The sequence below is a fragment of the Etheostoma cragini genome, chromosome 21 (assembly GCF_013103735.1).
Source record: "Etheostoma cragini isolate CJK2018 chromosome 21, CSU_Ecrag_1.0, whole genome shotgun sequence".
Taxonomy (NCBI): Eukaryota; Metazoa; Chordata; class Actinopteri; order Perciformes; family Percidae; genus Etheostoma; species Etheostoma cragini.
Genome location: NC_048427.1, coordinates 12,921,397 through 12,935,623, shown reverse-complemented (window position 1 = coordinate 12,935,623; position 14,227 = coordinate 12,921,397). Strand labels below are relative to the sequence as shown.

Here is a 14,227-nt window from a genome sequence, read left to right as displayed (position 1 = left end):
TATATATATGTGTATGTATGTATGTATGTATTTGCTGGTTACGCTTTCATTTTAGACTTAAACACAAAGCAGGATTGTTAGGAGATCTGAAAGACGTTAGGGTCTCAGACTGATGAGACAGGACAATCAACTTTACATGGCGCTTTTGGTGAATTTGTTACAGATTTATGTTGTAGATTGAAGTAAAGAGAGGACTACTTCTTCCTTGTGAAAGAGTTTCATTTTAGACGTCAGTAAGCTTGAGTAGATATACAGCGTAGAGCAGAAGCTAGAAACTGTAGAAGGCAGGAAGAATACCATCGCATCGATGTTTCGTAGGTTTCAGCTACACAATGGTTGTGCTCCATTTGTTTTTGGGTACCTTTTGATTGGCACGATGAGACAATGACGAGTCTGTTCTGCTAAGTTCGGGAGAGCTTGTACAACTTAAGGTTTTTATGTTATTGTGCAGCTACCAGGCTGGTGCCAAACGTTGATTATTATCACACCGCTAAGATGCACAGCCGTGGAAACGCAGTGTGTGTGCTCTGTTCCCTGACTATTTGGAACTCCAAACAGGAAGTAGTTGTTTCCCTTATTGTCCTCTTAATCGGTAGATCGGCCATACAAGAACTGCCTTGAAAAAAGAAAGGAAAAAAAAAAAACAAGAGTATTAAGTGTATTTCAGTATTCCGTTTTTTTTTTTTTTTAGTGTATACCAAATAACTTGGTCACTCTTCTGCTATGGTTTGTAATCCAAATGTTATCATACATAGTATAGGTACAACGATCTGTTATATTATTATCATTGACTAAATGATAAACTTATGGTTTGGAGTGATGGTGATCTTAAAACAAATATATGTTTAACTGTCTTTTGTAAACACTTATTTTTCCATAAATTCTATTTTAGGTGTCCAGTGCCACAAAGTAAATAAATGCTTCTTCTTGTCAACGGACAAAAACAGTATGTAATCGTATTGTGTAAAACGTCATGGGTTAAAACTTTTCTCTTCTTTTTTTTTTTTTTAAATAGATCAAATGGGTGATTCCAGGTTCATTGAAGTGAGGTCTTGAAAAAAAAAGAAAAAAAAAAAGATGGTTTATGGATTTCAGGACATCTAAAGTATTTATGTGTCGAAGCATCACAGGCGAGCTGACGGGCAGAGTGAGCAGATATTTATTTAAAACTAGTGTCATTGCTTTATGCCTGTTGAAAAGGTGGCTGTCTTTTCATCAGAGTAGCTTGTGATCTGTTCTCTATGCTTACTTGGCATGATGTTTTAGGCACCCAGTGATCCGGTATGAATGGAAGCGTGTATAAAAAAATAAAATAACAAAATAAATAAAAACAATGATAGAAATTAAACAACCTGCAGCTGCGTGCAGAAGCAGGAACTTTGTCAAATAATTTGTTTGTTACTCCCTAGCTTAACTGCTTTATGACTATTTAGATGGCATAACATGTTTAAGTCTCTATTTTATTTTATTCTTTAAGATTTTGTTTTTAAAGGTCTTTTACCAAAACACACAATGTTGACTTCTGGATTATAGGCTTTAACTCTTTATTCCTGCCTCACATGTCTGTTACCAGAAATGGCATAGAACCAGTCACATGTTTCTGTTTTGTCTCATTCACTCATGTTTGTATGTCCCAAAAAAATTAGATTTTGGTGCAGAGTGCTGCAGGGTAGTCAGGCTAATGAGAAGAGTTTTTGTGATAATGGACATGAGTGCTATGTATTTTTCTTTACAGTTAAATTGATCATCTCCATCTGATCCGTATCCCCATCCCCGGGAAATGACACCCGTTAGGGGCGTGGGCCGGGGTTTGACTCACCTTTTTATCGAAATATTGTTTTTGTGTAAATAGCAGCGTCATCGGTTTTAGTCCAAAACAGTTTTTAGCCACACTGCAGTTGTCCCGGTTTGCCTTAGCTTACCTAACTTGGGCTTACGGTAGTAGTCAGTCACTCCTGCTAGCCCGACCTTCAGCGAGTTTGTTAGGCCTGCAGCGCGGAGCGAGCTGCAGGTGATCAGAGGACCATTCTTTTTCTATTCTACCCTGTATTCAGTTTGACCTCCTGTATGTGCAAAGATGTTTATCCTTTTGGTATAGATTGTTCCAGATGGCAGTTTAAGCAATAAAAAAGTAAAAATAATTCAGCTTTCTATCAGGTTTCTTCCTTTTTATTGTTGCACCTTTTGACTGTGTTACTGTACTTTCCACGTATTGGTGGTTGCAGTTCAGGATGCGCCTGGTTAAGGGACAGTTTACCCAAAAATACAAATTTTTCCTCAATCTAGATCATTTTCGTGTCCCAGTGTTGGCGATATCGGCCATAGAGATGTCTGACTTTATAATGGAATAGATGGCACTCAGCTTGAGTGCAGACGCACAACTTGTTGGAGCGGTTTCATTTAGGAACCATGAGCAGGCCGAGTGCCGTCTTGTTTCATTATATTGTTAGAAGCTAATACCACCAGGGGGAGACATGGCACTGCTCAGTCTGGTAAAATCTTACAATTGGTATTCAATTCTTTACCAAAACCTATATAAAAAGTATAGTATATTTTAATTTCTACAAACATTTAAATATTAACCTCTCCTGCATTCATATATTGTGAACTCTGATTATATTCAAACATGCTTTGTTAATAATCTCTCTGTTTTTCCTCTAAGAGGACTTTTATGACTTTAGGTCATTTTCCATGCTGGGATGTTTTCAAATAATGAGCAAAAGATTTAAATTAAATTGACAATCTTACTTGGCTCTGGGGAATCTACCAACATTTGATGCTTTAAACTGGTTGCTATTAGTGGTTTGGAGTTGGAGAAGTTCAGTCTGTTCTTTCATTTCCTAATCGTTCCTTTTTCGACAGAGGTTTGAAATGTTTCTTCCTGCTGTTGCTGGGTTTTAGTAAAGATAAACTGTGGTATGGAGGTGGAGAGCACATTTTGTGATCTTGCTGCTTATAAGCCTCCCTGCCTGCTTTGTCAGGCTGATGTCTGACATCATTTGGCATCATTCCACAACTCTTAAAAAAAAAAAAAAGCTCTCGTTATTCATCTTAGTTTACATCACACAGACCTGGAACGTTTCAAGAACAATAACCAAGGCCCGAGCTGAAACATGTTCACAGATTAAAACACATTCACATATTTCTCATAGAAAATTGGCTTACTTCACAATTATTGTTATGGTTGTGTATGATATAACCCCTATTTCTCTCTTGCTTTAGGTTAGCTATTACTCTGTCTCCGCTTGGTTTTAATTGACAGCGACGTGGTAAAGCTGTTTCAACAGACAGGATTACAAGTCTGGAAAACAGGGTGGAGGAAACTAAACGGCTGTTTTAATAAGTAGCACTTTTCTCACACCCATGCATCTACACACACACTTAGACTTCTGTTACTTGCAGGTGATCATTTCTCCTCAATATAACTTTATTTCATAATTATAACATCACCTGGACACACGAATCTCAATTGCCATAATCACAATATTCCCCAGCATTCATTTGGTAAACAGCTGATCCAGTGCATCACAGCTCTCTCTCTCTTCTGAATATTAACTCCATTGCTGATTTTCCTGTGTATGACAGTGAGAGAGCAACTAAAGCTTCATGTAACTAACAAATCCTGATACTTTTACTGCTGTTTGGTATGTCTTTGAAAGGTCTTAACCCTTGTATAATATTTGGGTCAAATTGACCCATTTCCGTATACATGTTTTCTACCATAAAATCAATGGCCTTATTTTCTGTGATAAAGATGTATCTGTACTCAATTCCAAAACAAAATCTGGATATGCCCACTTATGTTTTTTCCACAGTGGATTTTTAACATGAATCATAACCTTGTGACAAAAAGGTTCTAGTAGAGACTGATTGCATTCCCTAAACATATGTTATCTCAATTGTTTGAAATTGAGATAAAGACAATATTTTTTAATAGATTCTGAAGTACATTTTTATTTTAGAATTGTTTTTTAAACCCTAAATAAGTCACGGATCATTTTGATCCGAGGGATACGAGAGGGTCCAGAAAGTGAAGACAACACAAGGGTTAATGTAAATGTGTCAACTCCAAATCTACCTCATGGTGTATGTGGACATGAAAAGTGAAATCCCTGTCATAAAATGCACCCTCGGGGGAATTTATGACACAGGAGAGAAACAAAATGATTTGTGGTAGGAATGTGAGGCCTGCGATGATTTGCGATTGTTTTTGCCCTCCACGCTGAGATTCCTTTCTTTCTGACACGCTCTGAAGATTTCACAGCGTCTTCCATTTATGGCTTGTTCCTTAAAACCATCTGAGCCTGGTTTGCTCGCTGCACTTCATCTTGAAGGCTTCCGGGGTGCAAAGAGCAGCTACGAAGAGTGTCGACGACCCCATTTCGACCCGGGCTACCTGACCCTTTTCACCTCTGTGGCGGTCTCGGGTCCCGCTGTGGATTTGATAAAGTCCCTCGTGATCACCTCGTCCTCGCCCAGCCTGCGGACGCAGCGATGGACCGCTCGCAGGACCTTCTGTAACCTGCGGTCCAGCGCCAAGAGGTGTGGCTCCGACAGAACGGGCTGTAAAGGATCTCCCTCCAGGGACTCCCTCATCACGTGGCTGAGCCTGAACTCGGGCTGGGCCAGGAGCTGGAGTCGCAGCAGTGTGGAGCTCTTTATCCTGACGAAGTAGAGAAGAAGAAGAATTCATTTTCTTTACAAAACTCTGAAACACTAGACCTCCCCTATTTACATTTGATATGAACACGTTATGGATAAAGTGCTTATATTGATGACTTCTAGAGAATCTGTTTCCACTGCACTCTGCTACAGTCCACTTACATGCAGCACTGCGACAGCGGAGCCAGGATGGACATCTCATCCTGAGAGTGCTTCCCAAACCTGAGCACAAGATGTGATGACGAAATGAAACCACAACGGATAATTTCACACTCGTGTAATGCTCTGGGACTTTTTTTTTTTGTCTCACCCTCTGGCATTGTCCAAATGAAGAAGGAACCCTTCGTCCCCAAATTTAGTAAAAATCTCGTAGTAGTGCCTGTCCATGTTGCCTGTAACATAGGGACAAACACTTTGTAGGAAGATTGTTTTCTGATGGTAAAAGTCGAAGTGCTTATGTGAAGAGAAGATGATGAAGTGGTCTAAAATACTTGTAAGGAAGTCGAAGATGGACATGTCTATGATGTTGAGGAGCCGGTTGCCGGAGTTGTAGGGATACAGCTGCTTTATGTTGTCACAGTAGAAGGGATTCACTTCCCACCTTTGGAAAAAACAACAACAAAAACAGACATAAGTGACACCAGTTTTATCCACTAACTGTTTACTGCATTTGGATGTGGTGTTAGAACAAGACTGTTTAGAGAAAACCGTTTCTAAATTGACTCCCCAGTCATTTAAGATTTTGAGTCATTATTATAATGATATTCATGTAATAATGAAACCAGCTGAGCACGTTTTATGAAACAAAACAGAAAGAGGCTGCTGTTTGTCTGGTGCAAACTGACTTCATAGGTTACAAAAATACTGGATGGTGTAATAAAGAAAAGACGAGGCTGAAATTAAACAAAGCACTCTTCCACATCTTTTCCCCCTAATTAGAAAAGCCTTTGACCATAGAGATAAACATCCGATGTAAGTCTGCATCAACAGGATTTACGAGAAATCTGGTCTTTTATTTTATTTTAAAAGTACTATAATTTACAATCTGACTGGAGGCCACCGACTGTCTCCGCCACAGTAGTCAGTAAATGTTACCTTTAACCGAACCATTTGGCCAAGACGTATCCAACAGCCTCCTGGCTACAGACGGTGTATTTATGTTTTAAGAGGTCAAATGCGACTGTTCCTTACTCTTCTCGTCCAGTGAAGCTGTAGGAGCGAGTCCATGGGTTGGGGATGGAGATGCGGGGAGCGATGCTGAGGCTGGGCAGGTAGGCAGACAGGGAGCCCTCCAGCAGGTCGGGGCCCCCGCACACTGCATACTCCGTCTTACACACGTACAGACACTTGGCGAAGAAACACGTGTTGTTCGCTGATGGGAAGAAGAGCAAAAAGATGGAATTTAGAAAAAAAAAAAAGTTTAATGTTAACCTGCTGTTTTGATCAGCTCTGCTTTTCCCTCCAACTGAAGAACCAGAACCACAATAACACACAGATTGGCTTCAGTTTATACTGACACTGATGCAATGTGTTGCTGAACATTGCTGCTGAAAATGATATTAACACAGTTTCCCCTGTGCCAGGAAAATGTGTTTATACCATTTATAATTGTATGGCGTAAAAATGTTAAATGAAACGAGGGAAAGAAAATTGGGAAGCGGTACATCATATCCACTTAGAGCAGCTTCATTGTAAAAATGTAACTTCCAAACTTCTCAAAGTACCCCAAATGAACAACTTAAGATACAGGAAACATGAAGCAAATGATTTGACATTTTTGGGAAAATTAGCTCTCTTGATGAGAAAATAAATGAGAAGAGCGATACCACTCTTGTGTCTGTCTGTTAAAAGTGACATAAAGCCAAGAGACGTTTAGCTTAGTTTAGCGGAGAAACAGGAAACAACTAGCCTGGCTCTGTCTGAAGGTTAGATAACTACTTTCAGTTCCTGCATGGTCACTTCTGTTGACTTTCCAAGTCAATTTCAAACAAAACCGAGCAAGCTTGCCCCTCCCCCCATGTTTCCGTAACTGTCATGGCTAATTGTCACTAACCCCCAAAGCCCCCCCCAACCATCTCATCTGTGATTGAGTGTTTTGTTGTGTTTTGGTGCACAGGCTGTGCCCCTAGTGTTTGTTTGACATGGATCAAGCAGAGATGCTTACAATTTGAAAAAATGTAATCACGCTGAAACCATGCAGTAATTCATTGTAAACCGTTAAAAAAAAAAAATCTGCCTACTAGCACCTCTTAAAGCTATAGTGCGTAGCTTCTGCCATCCCCGTGAGCAAACTGTTGGTGGAGCCACGTGATACAAGCCTTCCGTGAACACACACTTCCCCCAACCCCCACCCCCCTCCTCCATGCAGTTGCAAGAAGCAAAAGAGGACACACCGGGGACGGTCCCTGTATAGTTCAGTTGGTAGAGCGGGTGTCCATATTTAGAGATTTACTCCTTGACGTAGCGGGCCAGGGTTCGACTCCGAGCTGCGGCCCTTTGCCGCATGTTATACCCCCTCTGTCTCCCATTACATGTCTACTGCTGTCCCATCAAAATAAATTGCCCAAAAAATGATGGATATGATGGACTCTTCAGAAGAGGTAATTATCTTCACTTGAGTTGTGTTTTCCCTCGCTTTATGCTAAGCTAAGCTAACTGCACGCTTCCTGGCTGTGCCTGTCACGTGACTGTGGTATCAATCTTCACATCTTACTCTTGGCAAAAATGTCAAACAATTTCTCTTAAAGAGATCAGCTGGTTCTTTACCTGGTGAGGTGAAGAAGACGGATCGTAGGTCTTCGTTGTGCGTGACTTGGAGGACTTCTCCTGTGACGTTCACCAGCCTGCCCACCACAGGTGGGACCCTCCGGAAGTCCAGGATTCTACAAAAACAAATGTATAAGATGTAATGATGTCGTTGAGAACAATCCAACAGAAACTTTGTCTTGTGTGAGGAAAGGTTTACAGTTCACGCAATTCATGCTTAGATCATTGTTATGTAAATGTATTGAGAACCCTGTCAAGATGATGGTATGCTTATCACTGTCCCCTTTAGGACTGGGTGTAGGGCTGGGCTGATTCCAGTCAAGACACCAATTCCGTGATTGATTTGTATCAATGAATGAACCATTCAGACTTAATGCTGTTTAATTTAACTGGCTGTGTTCATACACACTATCAAGAGCTTATACCTCCCCCAAGGGGTCATATTTGAGTCATGTCTTGCACAACAGTAATCAAACAACAATCAGTGTGTGAAGCTGACTGGCGTGAATTCTTTGATCGGCCATATTCCCCGACTGCTGACTGCTGGCGATGATAAGGCCAACGCAGACACGACAGAGAGAAAGAGAACACACTGCTACGGAATAAAAACACACCGGCGTAAACAGGAGAGAGCCGAGAAATGGTCTGTCGGTTTGTGTTTGATGACATAAACAGTTCGAGATTCTTACATTTTAAAGACTGATACTTTTAATAAGAGCTGATACACAGTTGAATAATAACTGTAGTGATAGTTGTTGACGTGGCACTCCTGTTGTTTACTGTCTTGTGTGGTGAAGCGATGACTTATCATTGTGTGTGGCTTCTTAATAATACTGTCTAGCCCAGATGACAGTGTGTCAGAGTGAATAACCTCACCTCAGCTAATGTGCAATTACACAAAGATGTGTGTGTGTGTGTGTGTGTGTGTGTGTGTGTGTGTGTGTGTGTGTGTGTGTGTGTGTGTGTGTGTGTGGTTTGTACAATCAGCTAGTTTGGAAATCCTGGGCAAACATGTTGCAATCTCTGCTTCAGGTGGAAAGTTTATTTTTCGGTACCAGGAGATGTAGTTTTAATTTATAGAACTACTTGTTAGAAACCATTTAAGATTAAATTGTTGCATTCTGTTTCTATTATATTTCTACAAGAATGTTTCCTCTGCTTCTTTAAGATGACAATCTAATTTCGTCAGTGCTCCTCCAAGACAAAATAATGCTAGCGTTAGCATGCTAACATGCTCGCAATGACATGCTGTTGCAAAGCAGGTATAAAGTTTCTCATGTTCTAACATTCGCTTATTAGCCCTGAACACACAGTAAAGCTGAGGCCGATGGGAATATCAATAGCTTTGCAGATATTTGACCACTGAACAAATTAAACACCTAATGACGGCGCTAGATGAAAAGTCAGTGGATCAGCAAAGTCGGTAGAATTCGTCCTCCGGGGATCATAAATGTCTGTACAAAATGCCATGGCAATCCATCCAATAAATGTTGAGATATTTGAGTCGACATTGACATCCCTGCAGCCATGCTGCTAGGGTGACATCAAAAGGTTGATGTATGACTAAGCATTTATGTGTGTGCTTCTCAACTGGTCAGCATTTAAAATATAGGCATGTTACACTGCTGTCCACAGCACTGGAAGCCATTAATAACTCATTCTTACTTGCTTTTTTACTTCCCGTTTACAGATTTCAGATCACGTATTGTGCATTTCAAATAAAAGGCCCAAAGAAAAACATTTGTTGCACTTCAGAATGCACCATAACTGGGGCCAATAAAATGACAGATGTGGAACAAAAACTAAAATTACCCTTGAGCACCACTGCGGCATAAATTCACCAGAGAGACCACTTAAAACACACAGAGTGTAACAGAGATGGTAGTAAAACAGGAAAAACAATTAAGTAATACTGAGCATTATGGGTGGAGAGGAGGGTTTGCACCTGTCCAGGTGAAAGGCAGCAATCTCTGCGTTGTGTCTCTGGAAATCAACAAAGTAGAAGAAGTCTTCTGGGGTCTCCTCATCCCTCTGCTGCCTGACACACACATACACACACACACACACACGCACACACACACACACAATCGAGACATACCAAGTGATCAAGCTGTCAGTTAGTATGTAATCAACATGACACGTACTAGATACTAGGTGATTTAGCCTAATGGAAAATAGCATTGGACATAATGTGAGACAATGCACTTTAACATAATGTCTATATGTTAAAAATGGATTGCAGAACTACAGTGCTAGACTACCTGTTGGACATTGGCATAAAATCATTGATGGTGCTTGATATAGACAATGGGGACTCAATCAAATGTAGATTCAGTCCTCACCTCATTGGTTTGAACATGGCTTTAGCGTAGTTTTGCATCTTCAGAGCCAGTTTCAGGTGATGTCCGCTGGGCTTCACAACTAGAACAGAGACACCGACAGAGAAATAAATATTGTCTTTACATAGTGCAGAAACCTGAATGTTAGCTTGACAAAAGTAAACACCGAGCATCAGGTAACCGAGTCAATATTTGTTTTTTTTATCTTAATGCCCCAGAGGCCATTTTAAACTGGAATACCTTGTAGATCTGCCAGTTCCCTGTGATAAAGTAATTGGGGATTGGTCACACAGCTTGGAGTCTGCTCTCTCAGCGACTTGCGCTCGCTTCTCTCTGTCTGGCTGTATGTTATATTACAGCAGTAGGCCAGACTCACCACACACATGCCTTCCCCCTCCTGTGCTCTGTGAAACTATTAATAGTTAACAATCATACAAGGTTTACAATCACTACTGTTTTCTGGAAACAAATTCCTGTTCCTGGCCAATAAAAACGGTCGCTCTTTGGTCTCTAAAATAATGAGAAAGCCTTTAGAGGGTAAATAAAAATGGAGGGGACAAATCCTTTTGAAGCATTTCTTTTTGGCAATAAATACAGTTTGTGTGGTAAGCCACTTCACTGTGCTGGTGAGGCACAGACAGGACAAAAGACTGTACATTTAAAACGTTATTATAATGAGCAAATGTGTAAGACTGAAAATGCTGAAAAATTAAAGCTGTTTTGGCAATCCAAATTTACTTTAAAGGTCCCATGTTGTAAAAAGTTTGATTTCCATGTCCATTTTGATCATAAAGCAGGTTGAGTCGCTATAAAAATACTGAGAAAGTATCAAAACACTCAATCCACAGAGAAATGCACACAGCACACTTCAACCTTACGGTTGGGATGCCACAACTATACTATATAAAGGTAGAAAGTAACGCTAAAATGGAGCGTTTCAGACACAGGGTGAATACAGGTATGTTCAGAGAGACAGAATGAGAAAAATAATGTGTTTTTTAAACTTAAGAGCACGTAAACATGTTCTAATAGAGACCTAAAATACAAGCATAAACCTGAAGATTTGAATAATATGGGACCTTTAATTTTCATATTTTACATGGAAAAGTGTACTACAGCCTTCACACATGCATTTGCTACAATAGCAGCTATTTCAAGCTTTTTAAGCTTTAAACGTTAGAATGTTGCTCAGAGGTATGGTAGTAGGAGATGACAGTGTAGGTGGCGGCTGGTGTGTTGGTTGAAGCCTGAAAATATTGGCTTCCCCCAGAGCACGCAGACATCAGACATTTAATTAAGAGCTCTGCCTTTGAACACAAACCCACGCCTGCTTTGTTGCACCAGAGCAAGTGTCTAACAGACAAGGCAAATCTGGATTTTGATGCTGAACGAAAAACGAAATCCTCGCTATCACAAAGGCAGCAGTGTTTGTCTCCGACGGTACCGACAAGCACAGAGAGAAAAAAATAAGAGATGAAACAAAGGGGCTAGTCCGAATCAAACACTGACGCTGTTAGACGCTGTACATAAACTACAGAGCTACGTATGATGCTACATATGAGATAAAGTAGATCAAACAGACATAGAAGTCTCATTGACCATACCTTGGGTACAATCACATGCTCCTTTTAGGGCCTTCTCATCTTGAGTGTAATCTGTAAGAGATAAAGGTTTGTAAACTCATCATTTTGCATTAAAAGTGCATTATGTAGCATTTTAACGTCCATAATTCAGAACCACAAAGATTTGGACACCGATTATTAGAATGTCTAAGAGCCTCTGTAATCCAGCGCTGAGTCAGCAAACAACTTTTTATTCGCTGACATACAGATGTTTTAAATTCTATCTGTCCATCCATCACCTGCGCTGACGACCGCCATGCTCTGCATGTCCTTGACAAGTCGTGGTATAGCCGGGTCATCGCGGGAGTACAGGGCGTAGCGGCTTATTCCCAGGTGGAACTTCAGCCAGCTGGCGTTGGGGTCAAAGGTTACTTCCTGTTCAGTCACACTGATGTTGGACATAGCCGCTGCCTCGCTGTACATCTTCATATGCCTGAGGAATTGGAAGCCAAACAAAGGTTAACTGCGGAAATTGAATTCATGGGATATTACAAGAGAGGGATGTGTTTTTTTACATTTTCTGGCTGCAGACAGGTCGTGAATGCCAACGAGGTCGCTGACTGAAAGAGACCAGGACTCTTGCTGTGCTGTTGCTAAACCTGGATTGCTTAGCTTAACGGCGGTATTACATATTGGTAAAAAACACAGATTTTAGGTAGTACTTGGCTGCAGGAATCCATGGCAAAGTGCGTTCAACAGGTTTTCTTAGCAGCAGCTTTCACAAGAATGTGTTTGAAATGAAAGTAGATGTGAGGAACTACAAGAGGATGCAGACATTTACTAGCTTGTTTGCACAAACTTGTTTTATTTGCCAATTTCTCCCTGTAGCCCAATTTTGTATTCAAATATAGATTTGTATTGGTTGTCTTTTGGGCTCTCTATTGTTTTTTTTAACAGCAGTTGTGACAACATTTTGAAGTTCCACAGCCTCCTCTCCTCTGTGCTATGCTTACAGCCTGAGCAACAAGAAGTCAGAGATCAAAACAAATCTGAGGTTAGAGCGGCACCACATCGCCAGAACTGACCGCATTGAGTGGGACGCTCATTTCCCAACCCAAACAAATCCATCACGGACTGCATCAAGAGCAGAGGTAATAGAGAAAATGACTGTAAAAATGAGCCAGCAGTCACCCAGTGAGCTGAAGTGACAGATCAAGGTAATCAGGACAATGGGCAAGTGCAGACAGTGTTGAGTCACACACAAGACAGCAAAGTGGAAGTGGAGAACGTTTCAGTACTAATTTGCCAGTTGGAGCAAACACATGCACTTTTAACAGGACATTAATCTATAACCTGTTATCTTTGTCAGCATTCAAAAATCCCATGGTTCATGAAAGCAGTCAGAAAGCTCTTCTATGTGTGTTTGTTGCAATGTTGAGACACTACCGCAGGATTTCGCAAGTCTTAAACAAGCCTTTGGGCTATCCATTATTTTTGTGCACATTCGTAAAAGGCAGCAGAAAGGGGAGAGATCCATTGCTAATATTTCTCCTCATTTTCCACCGTGAGAGCCCAAAATCTGTATCTCTCTGAGGGAGTGCACTCAGACAGCCTCACAAGCCAAAGACAGCTACGGCTCACACAAATTAAGATGGGCTTTAGCAGTTTTAAATCCTTGTTTACCTTTAAAGAGAGAGCATTTCAGACGCAAGCTCTCAGAATGTTATGTTTGCCAGGGTTTTCTGCCATCAGCCCACTTGACATTGGACTTTCATGACGCACAGAATGTCTACACATCCTGATGTCTGTCCGTGGGTTTACATTTGTTATCATGAGCAAATTCAAAAGTGTGTTTATGTGGATGGATGTGTTTGTGCGCGTCTGCGGCGGGTTTGGCCATGATGTCAATGAACCCTGTCCCGAGACCACAGTCAAGATCCAACGTGCCCCTCCACAATGAAATGTCAGCCAAAATGACCATGCTCCTCTTTCACAATAAAGTTAAGCAATACAAGCCACATTTAGATTGTTTTCAGCCATTGCAAAATCATTTGCACTGTGGACAAAATTAGCAATTTCTAAATGGGATTTTGTTTTTAAATCTAGGGAAATAACACTAGAAACTGACCTTTCCCAGCGTGACACCTTCTTCCTGTAGTACTCCATCAGCTGCTCCGCCTGCAGCAGCCGCTCCTCCGGACCCAGCACCGGAGGCTGGATGTTGTACAGAGGGTGAGCAAACAGCCTTCCCAACTTTAAGCCCCCATCGGCAGGATCAGGCGTGGTACCATCCAGTTGTCCAGAAGTCCAGTTGTAGAGCTGCGGGGTGGCGAGACCCCCGTGCATGGGAAGGGTGAGGTTGTTGGGACCACATTGGCAAAAGAGTTCCGATCCTCGCCCCACGCTCCGCAGCTTTGGTAAGAGGATAAAGTAGAGGTCAGCGGAGAAGATGGCTGTGAGGGTAGCAGCTAAGACGAGGCGGTCTCTCCTCATCATTGAAACAGAGAGGGAGAAATGGAGAAAGAGAAAGCTGATGAAAGTCCTGACTATGTTCTGCTCCAGAGAATGCGAGGCATCACTTGTAGGCTGCCTCCTGTCTCCCACACAGTCAGCCAGGCAGAGGCGCGAGGTAAGCAGTCAGAGGTTGGTCCAAGTCTGTCTCTTTCTCTTCTCTATCTGTGTGTTCGCAGTCTGTTCCTTCCAGCCTCACTTCTTCTTCTCCTCCTCCTCCTCCTCCTCCTCCTCCTTCCTTGGCAGTGACTGAAGAAAGAGCCGAGCTGAGAGTGAGCATGTGTTTGCAGCAGTCATTGACAGTTGGGCTGCTTACAGGGACCTGCTGCTCTTTGGACGAGAGAGTGAGTGACTGAGAGAGAGAGAGTGAGAGAGAGAGAGAGAGAG

General features: G+C 41.6%; 1 protein-coding gene across 2 annotated transcripts; it reads right to left on the bottom strand.

Annotated features, from left to right (window-relative positions):
- Positions 1-4,204: 4,204 nt before the first annotated feature.
- On the bottom strand, positions 4,205-13,825 carry fam20a (FAM20A golgi associated secretory pathway pseudokinase). Of its 2 annotated transcripts, none has more exons than XM_034860287.1 (11): positions 13,458-13,825; positions 11,629-11,822; positions 11,372-11,422; positions 9,771-9,849; positions 9,374-9,466; positions 7,429-7,544; positions 5,854-6,034; positions 5,154-5,263; positions 4,973-5,054; positions 4,825-4,884; positions 4,205-4,663 (listed from the first exon to the last, which is right to left on the bottom strand). In XM_034860287.1, the coding sequence occupies exons 1-11, from the start codon at positions 13,823-13,825 to the stop codon at positions 4,393-4,395; spliced, it is 1,605 nt and encodes a 534-aa protein (XP_034716178.1). In that variant the 3' UTR covers positions 4,205-4,392. The 2 variants fall into 2 exon arrangements, with proteins under 2 accessions (XP_034716178.1, XP_034716179.1); XM_034860288.1 differs by lacking the exon at positions 13,458-13,825 and adding an exon at positions 12,343-12,601.
- Between the last annotated feature and the right edge of the window lie 402 nt (positions 13,826-14,227).